This window comes from Zeugodacus cucurbitae, chromosome 2 (assembly GCF_028554725.1).
Source record: "Zeugodacus cucurbitae isolate PBARC_wt_2022May chromosome 2, idZeuCucr1.2, whole genome shotgun sequence".
In the NCBI taxonomy this organism is placed as follows: Eukaryota; Metazoa; Arthropoda; class Insecta; order Diptera; family Tephritidae; genus Zeugodacus; species Zeugodacus cucurbitae.
The window spans coordinates 15,495,805-15,514,960 of record NC_071667.1 but is presented as its reverse complement, the minus strand read 5'-3'; the positions used below and the strand labels follow the sequence as shown (position 1 = coordinate 15,514,960).

Here is a 19,156-nt window from a genome sequence, read left to right as displayed (position 1 = left end):
ACCTGGTACAAAGGCGGTACTAAGGCGCTGCCATTTTCTGCCATTTTTTTTTTCTTCTTATATGGATTGAAACTGTCGGATATGCAAAAGACAGCATTTGACTTTATGCAGCTGGTTATATCAGAATTCCTTGGAAACTCAAAAGCACAAAACTATGCAGAAAATATTGAAAGCATGCTAATCGGTTTTAACAATATTGGCGTTAAGATGTCACTTAAGCTGCATTTTCTGCACTCTCATCTAAATTTTTTCAAGAAAACCTTGGAGCGGTTTCAGATGAACACGGTGAAAGGTTTCATCAGGATATAAAGGTATTGGAAGAAATATTCAAAGGGAAATCCCAAACTGTAATGCTTGCTGAATACGTATGGGGCTTGTACAGAAACCTTGACATATCGGAACATTCACGTCAAGCTAAATACAGGAAAGCATATTAAGTTTAATCTTTAATCCATTGTCCTACTACTGCTGAAGCAAAAAAATAAATATGTACATACTATTAAAACAAAATAATAATTTTTTTATCAATCGTAAAGAGTTTTATTTACAACAATGGTGTCTTTGGTGACCCCCACTGAAATTTTCCGCCAAACATTTTCGTAGAATATTTTAATCCTTAAATGTCCTTTTTTAAAGGAATTTTTTTTTTATTTTCTCGAAAAAAGGGTCAAATTGACCCATAAAGAAACCAGTTAGAGGGTTAAGATCTTCCACAAAAATAATCCTTATACAATTCCACAATACAACTCTGACCATAAGAATTCTCTCAGACATTAACTTACAACATTTTTTTCATATAGTGTAAGGGAGCATTACCACCAAAAAATGAAAACTTTGACCCACTGTAAAAAAAAAACTCAGACGTGCTGGACCATAAGTTTGTTCTACAAAAATGATCTACTCAACATACCCTTTCAGAATTATGGGGTCGCTATTCTGTTCCATTCAAAAAGTCTTCATTTGTTGGACAGTGTAATTTACCCCAAACCATTGTCCATAATTTTTATACTCTCACAACATGTTGCACAGAGTACCATAGTTTTGTTCACATAACGGCTGTTTGTGTCTCCAAGAAATAGATATGGGGTTATATATGGGGTTATATATATCTAAATGATCAGGATGACGAGTGGATTTGAAATTCGGATGTCTGTCCGTCCGTCTGTCCTTCTGTCCGTCTGTCTGTCTGTCCGTCTGTCCGTCTGTCCGTGCAAGCGATAACTTGAGTAAAAATTAAGATATCTTAATGAAACTTGGAACACATATTCCTTGGGACCCTGAGGAGGTTGCTTTCGAAAATATGCAAATCCACTGCCACGCCCACAAAATGGCGGAAACCGAAAACCTATACAGTGTCATAACTAAGCCATAAATAAAGTTATTAAAATAAAATTTGGAACACAGGGTCGCATTTGGGAGATGCACATTTGGCTGTAATTTTTTTGGAGAAGTGGGCGTGGCCCCGCCCTCAAATAAGTTTTTTGTATTTATCTCGCAAATCAATAAAGCTATATAGACCAAACTTTCTGCAGTCGTTTTTTTACCCACTTCTTAGTGCAGTCCCATAATGAAAGAAATCGGATAATAACCACGCCCACCTCCCATACAAAGGTTAGGTTGAAAATTACTAAAAGTGGGTTAACTCGCTAAGGAAAAACGTCAGAAACACCAAATTTTACATAAAAAATGGCAGAAGGAAGCTGCACTGAGGTTTTTTTACAAAATGGAAAATGGGCGTGGCATCGCCCACTTATGGGTCAAAAACCATATCTTAGGAACTACTCGACCGATTTCAATGAAACTTGGTTTGTAATAGTTTCTTTACATCCCAATGGTATGTTGTGAAAATAGGCCAAATCGATTCTCAACCACACCTACTTCCTATATACCAGAACTTTTAAGACGATCTGATTCGTTTATATTACAGTATAAAAAGTAAGCACTAGTGAAGATATCGGTGCAGAACTGTGCACAAATACTACGTTTATAGTGTGGCAGCCCCATTCTAAAAATCGCCGAAATCGGACCATAGGTTTTCAAGGCCCCATATATCGAACATGAGGACCTCGGTGCTTCTAACCTAATATTAGGGTTTTCAACTTTTAATGGACTTTATACAATATATATGACGCATGTGTGGGTCAAATTGTGTATTATATAATATAAATAAAGTTAAATAAATTGCGAGAGTATAAAATGTTCGGTTACACCCGAACTTAGCCCTTCCTTACTTGTTTTATTTTCCAATAACTCATTTTAGCGTTATTTCATGCAAATTTATGCAACTCTCTGGAATTCGGTTCATTTACTATTTCCGTCGAATGAAAATATTTTTACCAACAGCATGCGCATTGGTAACCCTACCATTGGCGTATAGCATTACATACATGCAATTTCCTCTTCTGGCAGTGCGCAGATAATTCAAATTTAGTTTTTATACACACTACACATGTCACACCTCGCACCTACATATACAAACAAGTATGCAGTAAAAAAAGCAATATAAGCTGCAAATTCGAATAGTGTACCACTATCGACCGCTGTTTTGCGTTTTTCGGTAATTTTAGCAATTCCACACCATAATATGCTCCCCTTGCTGGCATTGACCATAACATTCGTAGTGCAGCGTGCGCTTACGAGCATTCCATTTCCCTTGCAGCGGCAGTTGTTTAGGTGTTAGTAGCGACACATTTCAAGCGAACTCCCGTGTACGTAAATTACAACGGCAAATTGTCGCTGTAAATGCAGTTAAAACATAATGTGAACATGGCATGGCACCGCACCGAAAATCAACTATGAAAAGCAAATTTAAATTTGCTGTTAACCTCTGTGTAAATACAATGCTTAAGTATGCACCATGCACCATATTAGCTTATGTGTTGGTAAGCAATTATTGTCGTCAATGTGTGGTGTGCGGCGTATACGTAATCAGTTAGTCGGTAAATAGCTGGTACGTAGTGGCTTGTAGTATGAATATGCAAGCACGCTGATTTAGTCCTTATAGGGGTTTTCTGTTTTCAATTTTTTTAAAACAAAATTACATTTTCGATTTTAAAGCACTGTATGTACAATGAAATAGTTGAAGCAATAATATATAGCACTTAGCTTGAAATGTGTTACTCATACGACAGAGTGTAGTGGCTTCATGCACTTTGAACTTATGAAATAATTCTAAAATTTGACAGTTATGTTATTTTTAGTAGTGTTGAACATAACTGCTATACCAGAGATGATAGATGCGTGCCCATTATCTGATTTCACTGCATTTGGTTGAAATTAAATGGAGGTTTATGTTAGAACTCATTAAACTTAGTATAGGCATCGACCATGCTTATGATATTATTTTTGATTATCTTCTTTATTGCTTAATTCAAATACTTTTTATGAGTACGACCTTCAATTTGTCATTTCAATTCACTTATCCCTCTAAGTTACTCATACGCCTAGTACACCATTTAGGTGCAACTTTTATTGAAGCAAGTGAAAGTGTGACCAGTACACTAATTTGTAAAATTAATGAATGGCAAGTCATTGAATCTTATAATGTGTATTTTGTGCTTGCTTAGCCAATGTAGTTTGGGGCACACTTACCAACTGCGAAAGTAATTCCACACATTAGTGCGATTAATAGACTGGTGGGAGACATTAACATAAGCCAGAAGCTATCTATTTGTAACAGCTGCTGCTGGGATGACTACTTTAATGGGTGCCTGGAACCATTGACCACTCAATTAAATTCGATCGACGTGTGATTATAATTAGAAGGAGGCACTCCACTAAGTTGTTGCATGGAAGTCAGTTGATATTTGCACTGTTTTGTTAACCAGTTGCAGTCGCTCTGCGTGTTTAGTATAGTGTGCTTGTGCATTTAAGTGTATGTATTAGTGTGCGTATTTGGCAATTGCACTAAAACTCACAGCCATATGTGGATGCAGACAACCAAAATAGCACAATTATACACTTCAAAACACACACACACGAACACTCAGACAGACAAACTTAAATAGCTATAATGTTAGCTGGTTGCTATTGACCATGCAACCACATCTTGTCGAAACGGTCATCGGCTTGAGGTCGCACGGATATCCTGCTGCTATTTACACCACCTGCTGGTCGAAACACACACACATTTATATATACCAGTTGCGTTTAATACTATGTCTAATTGTACACATGTTTATTTGTATGTTCGTGTTAGTTGAGATACACACGTGTAAATTTAGAACACGCGTCCATTGTTATAGTAATCATTTGTTGTATATGCGGTGCTCAAACCAACTGGCATAGTATATTTTCCGTGTCAACTCGAATATAATTGCGAGAAAGCAGGCTATATGTTGCTTATGGGTATTTGAGTTGCGGAGCAAATAGTTTTGGAAATTTTACAGTGAAAATTTGCAGTCCGAAAAAGTTTTAAACAATGCTAATAGCCTTTTCACACAGGAGCTAATTGATCAATTAACCGGCTTCTGCTCGATTAAAACGCTGATTAAAATCGATTTAACGTACTAAATAAAAATCTACATTAATTTTTAATTGAATTGTAATCGTAATTGTAAATGAAACGCAATTCTGCGACAAAGATTTTTTTTTGTAATTATATATATATATATTCTTTGTCTGTGATTGGCTGCATTTTTTTATTAAAAAAGCTACAGTAGATGTCGCTGTTAAAAATAGCAATCAGCTAATGAAACTTACCAACTTCTTATGAAAAGCAAAAAACAAAAATCTGTAACTGCTGATCGGTTATCGAATAGCCGGCAGTGTGAAGGGCAAAAACTGGTTTCTCAATTAAATTTTTAATTGATCAATTAATTGAGCTGTGTGAAAAGGCTGTAACATTACATTGGTGAAATTTTTGTTTGAGCAATAGTGCTATTTAGAAGAACTTTTTTGGTTTTAGGGTCGTGGATTTCCGTTCAAAGGATCGGCTCACAGAATTAACCATTTTAAGAGTATACAATACATATGAAACAAACAAATTCCTTCTCACATATTGATTGAGTGTCAGTCATGTTGCGTCTTCAAAACACACGCAATTATTTCAGTCGGAAAATTTCATATTTCATTATTGCGAGATTCACTGAATTCCCGTGCAATAAAATATGTGAACGCATTTCGTTGTGTATCCACCGAGCACATACGCGTGCTCGATAACAATAAGCATTTACAAGCTCTCTATATGTGGGCAAACAAAGCTTCAGACGTCTAAGCAAACACAAATATAATAAAACAAAACAGTGTTGCACGCGCATACAAACAAAAACAAACAACGTTATAAAGCTACAAGCAGATGACAGTACATATAAACAAATAACAGAGTCATTGGTTTGTATCTGTCATAATTTAAAGTTAAGGTTAACAGGTGCATGAAGAATTTTTGAAAAATTCCCAAACAATCGGATACATTTATAAAGAATGTGAGTATTAACGGCACGTGGAGGATTCTCCCACGGAATGCTTGAGTCCTTTAAGTTTCACAACCTCCATTAAAGTACATGTTAACGGTATTAATTGAAGCTTGCTCCATTGGTTTGTGCCATGCTCACATTATAAATAAGTGTGTTTACAACCAGAAAATAATAATTTCCACATATTCCCCTTTGATGAGCGCTTTCTGCATTACCATGCGTACATATTGTTGGTCTGGCAAGTGAAAGAAATTAATACAAATTAATTTCGTACGCATTTCGGCAGAAATTGGAAATACTCTGGATATTTGGTGACAAATATTTATTAATTTCAACTATAAAAAATGTAAAATATCGAAATTCCATATATTGAACGTAACGCATAATTGTGTACAGACGCACTGTGGCTCACATACACGAATTTATTGAGAACGTGCAGTTATCCGCAAGTACATTTCTCTCTTTTTTTTGAAATTTCTACTGAAAATTCTATGCCTGCCAATGCTCGTTGGTAGATGTTGGTACATTAATGATGTATTTATGTATTCAGTAGACATACATTTGATGTTCATACTTATGTGTACAATTACTTTACTCGAGTTACTCTTTATATTCATGTGGACTTAGGGAGCTTTAAATTTTTTAAACATCTTCTTCAAATGACTTTTAAACATAAAAAACGATTAAGTCGAAAACGTCGTTTTTTATCATTTTTAATATTGTCTGGCAGGCTTTTGATCGGTTACCCTCCAATTGTCAGACATAATTCATATCTACTAAATCCTGATATGTTCTGAAAATAAGTTTTCAGATTTTTTACTATTACTAAGAGTTATATGTCTAATAACTGTTCAATTTAAATATATGTAATTCCTCAAATAAGTCAAAATTACAATAAACTATTTATTTTAGATTCATTGCTCATTACATACCTATATATATATATATTTGGCGTAGGAACCGCTTTAAGCGATTATAGCCGAATCCACCAGAGCGCGCCACTCATTCCTCCTTTTTGCTTTTTGGCGCCAACTGGAAACACCAAGTGAAGCCAGGTCACTTTGCACTTGGTCTTTCCACCGGAGTGGAGGTCGTCCTCTTCCGCGGCTTCCTCCAGCGGGTACTGCATCGAATACTTTCAGAGCTGGATTGTTTTCTTCCATCCGTACAACATGACCTAGCCAGCGTAGCCGCTGTCTTTTTATTCGCTGAACTATGTCAATGTCGTCGTATAAATCGTACAGCTCATCGTTCCATCGTCTGCGGTATTCGCCGTTGCCAATGTTTAGAGGACCATAAATCTTGCGCAAAACCTTTCTCTCGAAAACCCCAAGAGTCGTCTCATCGGATGTTGTCATCGTCCACGCTTCAGCGCCATACATCAGGACGGGAATAATGAGCGACTTATAGAGTTTGATTTTGGTTCGTCGAGAGAGGACTTTACTTTTCAATTGCCTACTCAGTCCAAAGTAGCACCTGTTGGCAAGAGTGATTCTGCGTTGGATTTCAAGGCTGACATTGTTGGTGTTGTTAATGCTGGTTCCCAGATAAACGAAATTATCTACAACTTCAAAGTTATGACTGTCAACAGTGACGTGGGAGCCAAGACGCGAGTGCGCTGACTGTTTGTTTGATGACAGGAGATATTTCGTCTTGTCCTCATTCACCACCAGACCCATACGCTTCGCTTCTTTATCTAGTCAGGAAAACGCAGAACAAACGGCGCGGTTGTTGCTTCCGATGATATCAATATCATCGGCATACGCCAGGAGCTGTACACTCTTGTAGAAGATTGTACCCTCTCTATTTAGTTCTGCAGCTCGTATTATTTTTTCCAGCAATAGATTGAAGAAGTCGCACGATAGTGAGTCACCCTGTCTGAAGCCTCGTTTGGTATCGAACGGCTCGGAGAGGTCCTTCCCGATCCTGACGGAGCTTTTGGTGTTGCTCAACGTCAGCTTACATAGCCGTATTAGTTTTGCAGGGATACCAAATTCAGACATCGCGGCATAAAGGCAGCTCCTTTTCGTGCTATCGAAGGCAGCTTTAAAATCGATAAAAAGATGGTGAGTATCGATTCTTCTCTCTCGGGTCTTTTCCAAGATTTGGCGCATGGTGAATATCTGGTCCATTGTGGATTTTCCAGGTCTAAAGCCACACTGATAAGGTCCAATCAGTTCGTTGACGGTGGGCTTTAGTCTTTCACACAATACGCTCGACAAAACCTTATATGCGATATTGAGGAGACTTATACCACGGTAGTTGGCGCAGATTGTGGGGTCTCCCTTCTTATGGATTGGGCAGAGCACACTAAGATTCCAATCGTCAGGCATGCTTTCTTCCGACCATATTCTAACTACAAAGAAGCTGATGCATGCACCTTATCAGTTCTTCGCCGCCGTATTTGAATAGCTCGGCCGGTAATCCATCGGCCCCCGCCGCTTTGTTGTTCTTCAAGCGGGCAATTGCTATTCGAATTTCTTCATGGTCGGGTAATGGAACATCTATTCCATCGTCATCGATTGGGGAATCGGGTTCGCCATCTCCTGGTGTTGTACTTTCACTGCCATTGAGCAGGTCGGAGAAGTGTTCCCTCCATAATCCCAGTGTGCTCTGGACATCCGTTACCAGATTACCTTCTCGGTCCCTACATGATAATGCTCCGGTCTTGAAACCTTCTGTTAATCGCCTCATCTTTTCATAAAATTTTCGAGCATTACCCATGTCGGCCAGCTTTTCAAGCTTTTCATACTCACGCATTTCGGCCTCTTTCTTTTTACGTCTGCAAATGCGTCTCGCTTCCCTCTTCAGTTCTCGATATCTATCCCACCCCGAACGTGTTGTGGTCGATCGCAACGTTGCGAGGTAGGCAGTCTGTTTTCTCTCCACTGCGGAACGACAATTCTCATCGTACCAACTGGTTTTTTGGCGTTGCCGGAGACCAATTGTTTCGGCTGCAGCGGTATGCAATGAGTTTGAGATGCCGTTCCACAGCTCCCTTATATCGAGATGCTGATGAGTGCTCTCAGAGAGCAGGAGTGCAAGTCGAGTAGAAAATCGTTCGGCTGTCGGTTGTGATTGTAGCTTTTCGACGTCGAACCTTCCTTGTGTTTGTTGACGGGCGTTCTTTGCTGCACAGAGGCGAGTGCGTATCTTTGCTGCTACTAGATAATGGTCCGAGTCAATGTTTGGTCCTCGGAGCGTACGCACGTCTAAAACACTGGAGACATGTCTTCCGTCTATCACAACGTGATCGATTTGATTGCGCGTGTTTCGATCAGGGGACAGCCACGTTGCTTGATGAATTTTTTTATGCTGGAATCTGGTACTACAGACAACCATATTTCGGGCCCCAGCGAAGTCGATCAGCCTCAGGCCGTTTGGCGATGTTTCGTCATGGAGGCTGAATTTTCCGACTGTTGTGCCAAAGACACCTTCTTTACCCACCCTGGCGTTAAAATCGCCAAGCACGATTTTGACATCGTGGCGGGGGCAGCGCTCATAGGTGCGTTCTAGGCGCTCATAGAAAGCATCTTTGGTCACATCGTCCTTCTCTTCCGTTGGGGCGTGGGCGCAAATCAGCGATATGTTGAAGAACCTCGCTTTGATGCGGATTATGGCAAGACGTTCATCCACCGGGGTGAATGCCAGGACTCGGCGACGTAGTCTCTCTCCCACCACAAATCCAACACCGAATTTGCGCTCCTTTATATGGCCGCTGTAGTAGATGTCACAAGGACCCACCTTCTTCCGTCCTTGTCCCGTCCATCGCACTTCTTGGACGGCGGTGATGTCAGCCTTTAGTTGTATGAGGACATCAACCAGCTGGGCAGAGGCACCTTCCCAATTAAGAGTCCGGACATTCCAGGTGCATGCCCTCAAATCATGATCCTTAGTACGTTTGCAGGGGTCGTCATCAAAAGGGGGGTTTCTCATCCGAGGCTCGGTGTTTGTTTTCATTGGGGAGATTTTTTTATGTGGTGGGTCCCAAGCCCTACGCACAACCGCACAAGCGGGCTTCGCCTTCTCACTTTAGCTCGCCTCCAAACGGATGTCTGTTAGCTACCCAGGGGATACTTGGTCTAAAACCGGAAGTCGTGAGCTGCTTGAGTCATATGCAAAAGAATCGTTCCTGGCCACTCCCAAGTGAATGGCAATCAGAAACTTTCCTCACTTGCGTGAACTTCTACATATGACCCCATCCCCCACCTACCTACATACATATTCACACTGTTAATTAAATCGTTATAATTTATTGGTGTCATTGCAATTTACTTAAACATATTCGCACTTATACTCCTATACTATCATCTATCTTTCTGTACAACTTTTACTTTATTCACACACTTTCGCTTAATTTAGCACCATTCGTTAACAGTTTTTTTCTTACATCTCTTCTTTGCTTTTGTAGGTGCGCCATTGCCTTGGCAAGGATTGAAAATGGCCCGTCATTTGCCACCGGTCTGCCTGCAGCAGTTGCCCGATGTCACGGCGCAGGGAAGTGTGAAAATGTCACGCGGTCGTTACAAGCAATTGACACGCCTGTTACCCTACCTGAAGACGGAGAGTGAAGATTGTCTTTACTTGAATGTGTATGCGCCGCGTGTGGGTGAGTTTATTTATATATTTCACTCTATATATACATATTATATATACAAGGACATGACTATATCGTATTATAAGCGTGCAATACCTTTTATATCTATCGTGTGTTAACCTTAACCTCCCGGCATGTCCGAGTGCTTACGACTCTGCCTACGCCTACGCCTACGCAGAGTTGGGTGACAGTACTCGTATATTTACACCTTTTTTCGCACATCATTCGCTCACCAATCCATTTAACAAAGTCAAATTTAATGCTGTACAACTTTTTCTTTTATCCTGTTCGCAGATGGTGTGTTTGACGCGTCCAACGCCTACGATATGGACACACAATCCGCAAAACGTTTACCGGTAATGGTGTACGTGCATGGCGAATCTTTTGAGTGGAATAGCGGTAATCCTTACGATGGTTCAGTGCTCGCCAGCTATGGACAAGTCATTGTTGTTACCATCAATTATCGGCTCGGCGTGATGGGTAAGTGTAAAATTGCAATTTTATTTGTATATACATCGGAATAAAAATGTGTATAATTTTGTAAACATACCTATACAGTGTGGTGGGAAAAGTCTGTATTAAAATTGGTACATATATTTTTATTATCAACAAAGAGCTAAATAGTATACTTTCTTAGATGTTGAAATATCAGCACATATTAAATAATTCCGAAAAAAAAAATTATTATTTTAATTTATTTAATTATTTATGATTTTATTAAGTTAAATATACGTATTATTTGATCGGTCAGATATATTCATACTCTCGCAACATGTTGCACAGAGTATTATAGTTTTGTTCACATAACGGTTGCTTGTGTCACCAAGAAATAAAAAAGTTAAATATGGGGTTATATATATATATAAATGATCAGGATGACGAGTGGAGTTGAAATCCGGATGTCTGTCCGTCCGTCTGTCCGTCCGTCCGTCCGTCCGTGCAAGCGATAACTTGAGTAAAAATTGAGATATCTTAATAAAACTTGGAACACACGTTCCTTGGGACCGTGAGAGGGTTGCTTTCGAAAATGCAAAATCGGTCCACTGCCACGCCCACAAAATGGCGAAAATCAAAACACATAAAGTATCATAACTGAGCCATAAATAAAGTTATAACAGTAAAATTTTAAATAAAGGATCGCACTAGGAAGGGACATATTTGGATGTAATTTTTTTGGGGAAGTGGGCGTGGCCCCGCCCATCTCGCAAATATATATATATATCTCGCAAACCAATGAAGCTATATAAATCAAACTTTCTGCACTCGATTCTCTTACGTACCCCACCTTAAATCATGAAAGTAGTTGAAATCGGATAATAACCACGCCCACTTCCCATACAAAGGTTAGGTTGAAAATTAATAAAAGTGGGTTAACTCACTAACGAAAAACGTCAGATACACTAAATTTCCCATAAGAAATGGAAGATGAAAGCTGCATTCAGATTTTTTTACAAAATGGAAAATGGGCGTGGCGTCGCCCATTTATGGGTTAAAAACCATATCTCAGAAACTACTCGACCGATTTCAATGAAACTTGGTTTGTAATAGTTTCCTTATCTCCCAATAATATGTTGTGAAATTGGGCAAATCGCTTCACAACTTTGAAGCTACTCCTATATTCGCCTACTTCCTATATACCAGAACTTTGAAGACGATCTGAATCGTTTACTTTACAATATATAAAGTAAGATATCGGTGCAGAAGTTTGCACAAATACTTCGTTTATAGTGTGGCAGCCCCTTTCTAAAAATCGCCAAAATCGGATCCTAGGTATTCTACACATGATCCCCTCCTTTTTCATATATAGTCCATATTATTATCTCATCCGATATATGGAGGCCTGTATAAATCTTTAAATCATGGCGTAAATGTAACAGATCTCATTGGAATTGGTATACCAAGGTAGATCATCAGTACTGTCTGTGCGTTTATTTTACATCGACAACAACAGCAACAGTTAAGAAATATTTCTATATATATACCCCTGCGGTGAGGGTTGCCGTCCAACAAATACCCAGATCACAGGACTCTTCCAGTTATGTGTTCATCGATGGGTAGTTATCTCTCTGGAACTTCTTTGTTCACAACCTCTATCTATGAACGAAAAGAATAAAAACAGTGATCTAAACTCTTAGCTGGAGCCAAATGGTTTAAGACAGAGGACTAAGTGCCCATTATTTGCCCAAAGCCGTTCCGTTCTCTTGAAGGCTGTTTGAAGAAAAAGATTATAGAGTGATTACGATTTTAGATTAACTTTGAATACCCGTTTTAATTTACATTGTCAATTAAGTTTCCTGTTAAATTTTATGTGAGATAATTTTTTTTTACTCTATTCTCATTTTTTTCAATTCAATATTGTTCAGGATATTATCCGAATTCTCGATCATCTATATACTGAATTGTTTTAAAACAATTACGGTTTAATCGAACTGCGCTCGTTTGTATTTTAGCGCACTCTATCTTCCGCCAACTTAAAAATCACTTTACAGCAATTTTAATTCTTCCATTTACAATATTTCACAGGTTTTCTGAAGCCCAGTATTGATGAGAATACTGTTGCGAATTTCGGACTACTCGATCAAATTGCCGCCTTGCATTGGATTAAGGAGAATATAGCGTCCTTTGGTGGCGATAAGGACAGCGTAACGCTCATGGGACACAGCACAGGCGCCGCATGCATCAATTATTTAATGATATCGCCTGTTGCATCCGGTAGGCAATAATTGTTGCACATATACACACACAGAGTCAAACTACGGTCGTGAATGAGTTTTCATGAAGACACGATATTCTGTCACTTATCACACATTTACGCTACAATTTAATTTAAATTAATTGAATCCCTTCTACTTTTCATATTACCGCCATGACCCGCTTCGATGCGCAACGCTCACTGGCGCCTTTGTATTCCACTTTGATGGGTAAACACCGCCTCGCAGGCCTCTTTCATCGCGCCATCCTCATGTCGGGCTCGGCAATGTCAGACTGGGCGGTCAGTAATCATTCGCTTCAGCTCACCATGCAAATCGCTCACACGCTCAATTGTCCCCTAAACGATGACAACGAGGAGATGCTGTCCTGTTTGCGTGAAAAGCGGTAAGTTATTTAATTATACAATACTCGTAGTGGCGCGATGATGGTTACGCCCAGAATCACGTTTTAGTTTCGGCTGACATCTCACATTTCAAATTCCATTACTACACACCAGCATAGCATAGCATAACATGGCATTATGCGGTTCATTTCTATGTGTGTGTATGTGTATATGGGTTCATGGAAATGAGGAAAAGCAGAGTTTCGGCAAATAATTGAGAAATTGTGTTTGTATAGACACTTTGATCTCTGCTCGTGCGGCTTAATGGGGGTAATGCTTGCTATGTTTGTATGTATTTGTGCGCTAATTCATGTATATTTATGTGGTTTAACGTAATACGATGCGTCATTGTTGGCGATTTTATTACACACTGAGAAATTTGCTACGATGACTTGCATTAATATTTGATTAATTAATCAGTATGCAGATGAATTAATTATATTTGTTGCTTGATTAAGGAAAATACTGTGATGAAATTCATTTTCCGGTTATATTAATTATTCTATACGCCTATTTGAAGTGTATGGCTTTAAGCCTTACTACTACTACGTTCTATGTACTGCATGCGTGTATACGGTATGTGAGTGCCATATCACGCAAACTACTAAATCACTATTTCATAATATGACGCTTATATTCGAAACTCCTAAAAGTGAAAGAACTGAAAAAACGCTGCGTTCATGTCGATATTCTTAAATAGATATCGGATAATCGTCCAAATTTTCGTAAATTCTCAATCTAAAATTCTTCACCCATTTAACCAAATTTGATTTATAACATTTGTCGAATAACTCTCTTTATATTGCCCCTGGCTGAGCTTATTGGAAACCTTTTCCAAGATATTTAGAATGAATACAAATACTTCTTATCTTCAATTCACGCTTTTCCACCTTTTTCAACTTTTACGCACTCACTTGCGCATGCTGAACAAAGCACTTACCGTTCGAACCACTTCACCTATTTCTAGCACTTAATTAACAGTCTTCGAATTTGCATTTTCAACTTCTTATCATTACTTAATTATTATAATGCTATGCACCACGTTGCAGAATTTCCAACTACTTTTATTGGCTACACTTTGTAATTTTAATTAAAACATAAAATTCGTGCTCAGTGTTGCCGATTCTTGTCATTCCCAGTTGCTCTCAACTAAGCTTTAGATATGGTGCAAGGGAGAAACGGGGCTTTGTGGCGTGAATAATCTTACGGTCAATTTGCAATTCAATGTAACGCACTGTGGCGTTAATGCGATCAGCGACGGCAGAGCCACTTGGCAGTGTCTTGAGCTTCTTGAAATCTTTCACGTATCTGCCAAGCAACAATGGCGGCGAATGGCTTTTGTTGCTCAACTTAACGCTGGACTCTTGTAGTATGTGTGTCAACATTGGGACCGTTTACTTAAACAAGGTTCAGAAATCACTAAGAACTTAATTTGCCATATCTATTCTGAAGTGTCTGGTCGCGAATGCTGGATAGCTTTCATACTTAAGTATATACATATGTACACTTTACTGTTATGAATAAAGAATTTTAATCATTTATTAGTAGGCTCATTACTGAAGTAGAAATCGCTAAATATTTGCATACGTGTATGTAGTAGTGTTTGTATGTGTATGTGCTTAAATCTGCGGCACTTTGCGTGATTTAAATATACACAGAGATTGATATGTTTTATTTTTTGTTATCCTTTTTTGCATTTTAGCTCATTATCTCACTGTGGATATTTATATATAGCCGTTTTTGAGCACCGTTTCGCACAGTAATAATATAATGTAAAGATACAAACTCTCACACACCAATTTATATTCCGTATTATCCAAAAATATCACTATTATCCCCGGGGAAAATGTTCCACATTCACAAAACAAAGCCTCACTTTTTGCATGAATATTTACTCATGTGCATAAATGGTATGTACACATTCATGATAGCAAGTTACCGCAGGCTATATTTTTTTCCATCAAATAATTTATTAATGGCAAAAAGAAAGCTCGTGATGGCTAAAGGAAATCGAATATTTTGAATTATGCAATTTTAATTGTATTAATTTCTGACGGTTTGAGGGTGTATACATAATAAATAAGTATTCAAAAGCGAAACTCTGAAATATGGTAATAACTTTTGTTATCAGTAATATCGGAAATACTTTAATTTTTGAGCTAATTAAAAACATTTTGATTTGATGTTATTCAATGATAAAATTCGAAATGAAAAAATTTCTTTATAATATAATATAATAAATTTTCTTTCCGAAGTCTCGGAGACAACTTTGCTTAGGTTTTAACTCATTAAACGCTAGTGTTACGTATATGTACCGCTCCGATCTTTCACATAAATCTACGACTTTTTCGAAATGCAGTTTTAAATGTTCCAGGTTATAAATTAGAATTGAAGTGAACAAATCAAAGAATAAGTGTTCGCTATATTTTGCCTTTTCCGTTTAGTGTAGCAAAATTAGTAACGCAGTGAACACGAAGCCGATTTCATACACCTAAAAAAACTATCGAAATGGGAACACGTTGTCGGTAAGAACGATTTTTAATAAAGTGTAACCGATTTATGTGAAAAGAGTGTTTTGTATATTTTGATAGTGTTTGAAATTTTATGCTAAATAAAAAAAAAAGTGTAAAATGACTGTATTTGTAGCTTTTTTTCGTCTTGTGTAGCTGTGACATATATGTCACGTTCGCGGGTTCACCTTATGAATTGTATAACTATATATAATATACATATTTATGTGCGTGTTCTTCCGTTATTAGGGCAAAACTAACTGTTGAAGAAGTTTGCGCAGTTTCGGACGAATTGACAAATAATAAAGAAGAAGAGGTGGAAGCTATATATATAGAGGCTCCTGACGCGGGTGCTCTTTCAGGTGATGATTCGGCAGATGAAGACGGCGGTACTTTGGAAAACTTGTCACATACACAGCTTGTCGAGGATTGTGAAATTGTTACTAGAAAAAATACCGACTTTGATATGGACACGGTTGTAAACAATTTATTAGAGCCAAACCGTTGAGATTTGGTTATAAAATGTGGTGTCTAAATACGCCTTCCTGTTATCTTCTAAACTTCGAGATGTATCAGGGAAAAAACCCTAGGACGAACGAAGAGTACGCTGCAAACTACTCTCCGGTAGGGACAGCTGGAAGATACTCTAGGGCAGGGCAATTCAGGGTAGGGTAGGTAGGGTAGGGCAATTCAGGTTCAAGTCTCCAATGCTATCGTAATGTATAATAAGAATATAGGCGGAACAGACGGTATGGACCAAAACGTTAACGCTTACAGGATTGGAGCTAGAGGGAAGAAGTGGTGGTTCTCAATTTTTACCTGGTTGGTTGATGTCTCCATTCAAAATGCTTGGCTCTTACATAGAAAAGTTTAGAAGAACCATTGCTAATCTCTTTTGTCGTACTTATGGACAAGTCCGAGGACCATGGGGATTTAGACTACCGGATTCGCAAATTGAGCTTGATGCTAGATATGACCTAATCAATAAACACCAAATGTGTAAAGTGTGACGTAGGTTTGTGTGTGGATTGTTTCTACAACTTTCACTTTAGACCAGTTTGAGTTTTCTTTCTCAACCAAAAATTGATGAATTTTCATACGTTTGTACTTGTTTCGTTTTCTTTTTGTAAACTTTATAATTAAAATAATAAAATTGATGAATTAAATCCAATGGAAATGTTTATTTACATGTTAGTATCAAACATTGTATTACATAACAGAAACCCGCGAGCGTTACATATATGTCACGGGTTGTGCAGACCCCCCCGGATAGGGGTCGAAACTTTTGTTTGTAGTTTTGTGTACATATCAACCCTTGTAGTATCCACACAAAGTTTGGTTCCTCTATCTTTGCTATTTAGCTTTCGCGTTTAATGGGTTAATAGGTCACGTGAGGTTAAATTTGTTTATTTGAGGGGTCGCACGACTTCAATCTAGATTCGAAGTGAGGCAATGTTCTTTGAAAGTTTCTTTAGTATATTAGTTTCATAAAAACTTATTTTTATACTCTGGCAACAAAATTGCTAAAAAAGTAGAATAGATTTGTTCACATAACGGTTGTTTGCGTCACCCAGAAATAAATGATCAGTATGACGATTGGAATTGAAATCCAATTAAAGCTTCCATAATATAATTTACAATTTTATGAAATTTCCATTTTATAATATGCCTACGTAATCCCGCCACTATGACCTTTAAGAATTGAATTCAATGTGTATTTGATTATAGATACATGTTACATGTTCGATTCGCCCAACAAAATTTTTAAAAACGAAGGCAACTTGCAGCTAATATGTTACACTTGTTGTAAATAGATACATAACTATATGTACATATATATATCGTTCTTATATTATTAAATATTTAGTTCGTAAATGCTCACATAAAGCTTAATTGATTGTCACTACAATCTAAGTTTAGACTGTAATTCTATGAAATGCTTGTGAAATATTTATATACATAAGTGTTTTTTTTACTAATTTGCAAGATTTATTTATTTTATTTGAAATATTTTTATTCACGAGCTTTATGGGAAATAATATAAGTACGTTCTTTATTAAATTACCCAAGTCATATGTTATACACACATACAAATTTTTTTTTTCAAACAAGTAAATATTGAACAGTATTTGATAAGCTTTTCGAGCAATAAAGTTTTTAAATGTTTCATAATAAATGCTCTAATGTATAAAGAATTTAAGTTATTTGTTTTATTCACTTCTTCTTATTTTATTATTACTTTTTTACATTTAGAGAAGGGACATTAGATTGAATTAACAAAATATCACAGACAGCGCAGAGAGGAAGCTGGCCGAAGCCGAGCGTAACGCTGAACAATGCGAGAAAAACAGTTTTGAAGCGTTTTTCGGTCCCGCCGCACGTTGTATTTATTATTCAATATATGTATATAGTGAGTGTTCAACAAATCACGCTCAGAATTCAGTGCTTATTCTCGCACCCACTCTCAAAAATGTAACAGCGCTGAAATCAGCTTTGCTCTGCTCGGCTTTCAGTGTCCACTCTGCAGGCACCCTAAGAGTGAAGCGAGAACATTTGCAGGTTTTAGCGGCTTCGAGTGGACAGTAAACAAATTGCATATTTTGTCCGACATATTTATTTCAAAGCCAATTTAATTAACACAAATCACTGTATTTGTTTAACCCTCTCATGCCCGAATTAAGATAGATATAGAATAGACTTAACTCAAATATGAAGTGATAAAAATTGCAGTCACTTGTATCCTGGTTCATTAGTTACATGATGTTATCTGTAGGCAACAACTAAATTATTATTATTATTCCACTTTGCGGAGAACGCCTACTGAATGAACACGTGCACAGCTCATAAAAAAGTAACTGTAAGCTTGCACGCCACAGAAGTCGATAAGCAACGTATAATAATTCAGAAATATGAAAATTTTCGAAAGAATTTTATATGTTGTGAAAGGAGAATTATTGCATGCAACAATTGTTTGCTTGAAATAATTGCGTTAAATGCCTTTACTGATATTGCCACATTCAGTAGCAGATATTCAATCATTGTGAAAGTGAATGTCAATTCCACACTTTTCAAACGTTTTATTATTTACATGCTAAAATAAGAAAGAATTTTGGCTTTACTTCTCGTAAAGGATGCACTTTTCCAAAGTCTAGTATTTCGAAATTGATAGCTATCAAACTAGCTATCAAAGTAAAGACATATGTTTGACATTTACGTTCAGTATACTTTGACTTCTTACTGCGCTTCAAGTTAATGAAGAGATAAGCATATTGTATGCTTAGAGTGCGAATAATACATAAACGGTTCCTCAACCTCCATATTGCATACAAAAAAACGTCAGCAGTTTATGTTGGGAAAAATATAATTTAAAAGGAGATCGAAAGCATGGCCTTCAAAAGCCACATTCCTAAAAAAGTAAATCCAATATATTAACCAAATCGTTCATTTGCCTTTCTTATATTGGAATTGGAATTAAAAATAATAAAAATGTATATTTAAGAACAAAAATTGTGTTAAAGTAATGGTGACAATTTAATTATGT

General features: G+C 37.5%; 2 protein-coding genes across 4 annotated transcripts in view; one reads left to right on the top strand and one right to left on the bottom strand.

Annotated features, from left to right (window-relative positions):
- Positions 1–19,156, bottom strand: part of LOC128924111 (uncharacterized) — a 521,511-nt gene that overhangs the window by 37,957 nt on the left and 464,398 nt on the right. The gene's annotated exons all lie outside the window — the stretch shown is intronic.
- LOC105219933 (uncharacterized) overlaps positions 1–19,156 on the top strand; it is a 120,844-nt gene that overhangs the window by 21,213 nt on the left and 80,475 nt on the right. For all 3 annotated transcript variants that reach the window (XM_054235873.1, XM_054235874.1, XM_054235872.1), the window contains exons 3-6: positions 9,826–10,023; positions 10,306–10,491; positions 12,535–12,723; positions 12,951–13,107. In XM_054235873.1, the coding sequence (XP_054091848.1) occupies positions 9,826–10,023; positions 10,306–10,491; positions 12,535–12,723; positions 12,951–13,107 (730 nt within the window). The remainder of the gene's footprint in view (positions 1–9,825; positions 10,024–10,305; positions 10,492–12,534; positions 12,724–12,950; positions 13,108–19,156) is intronic.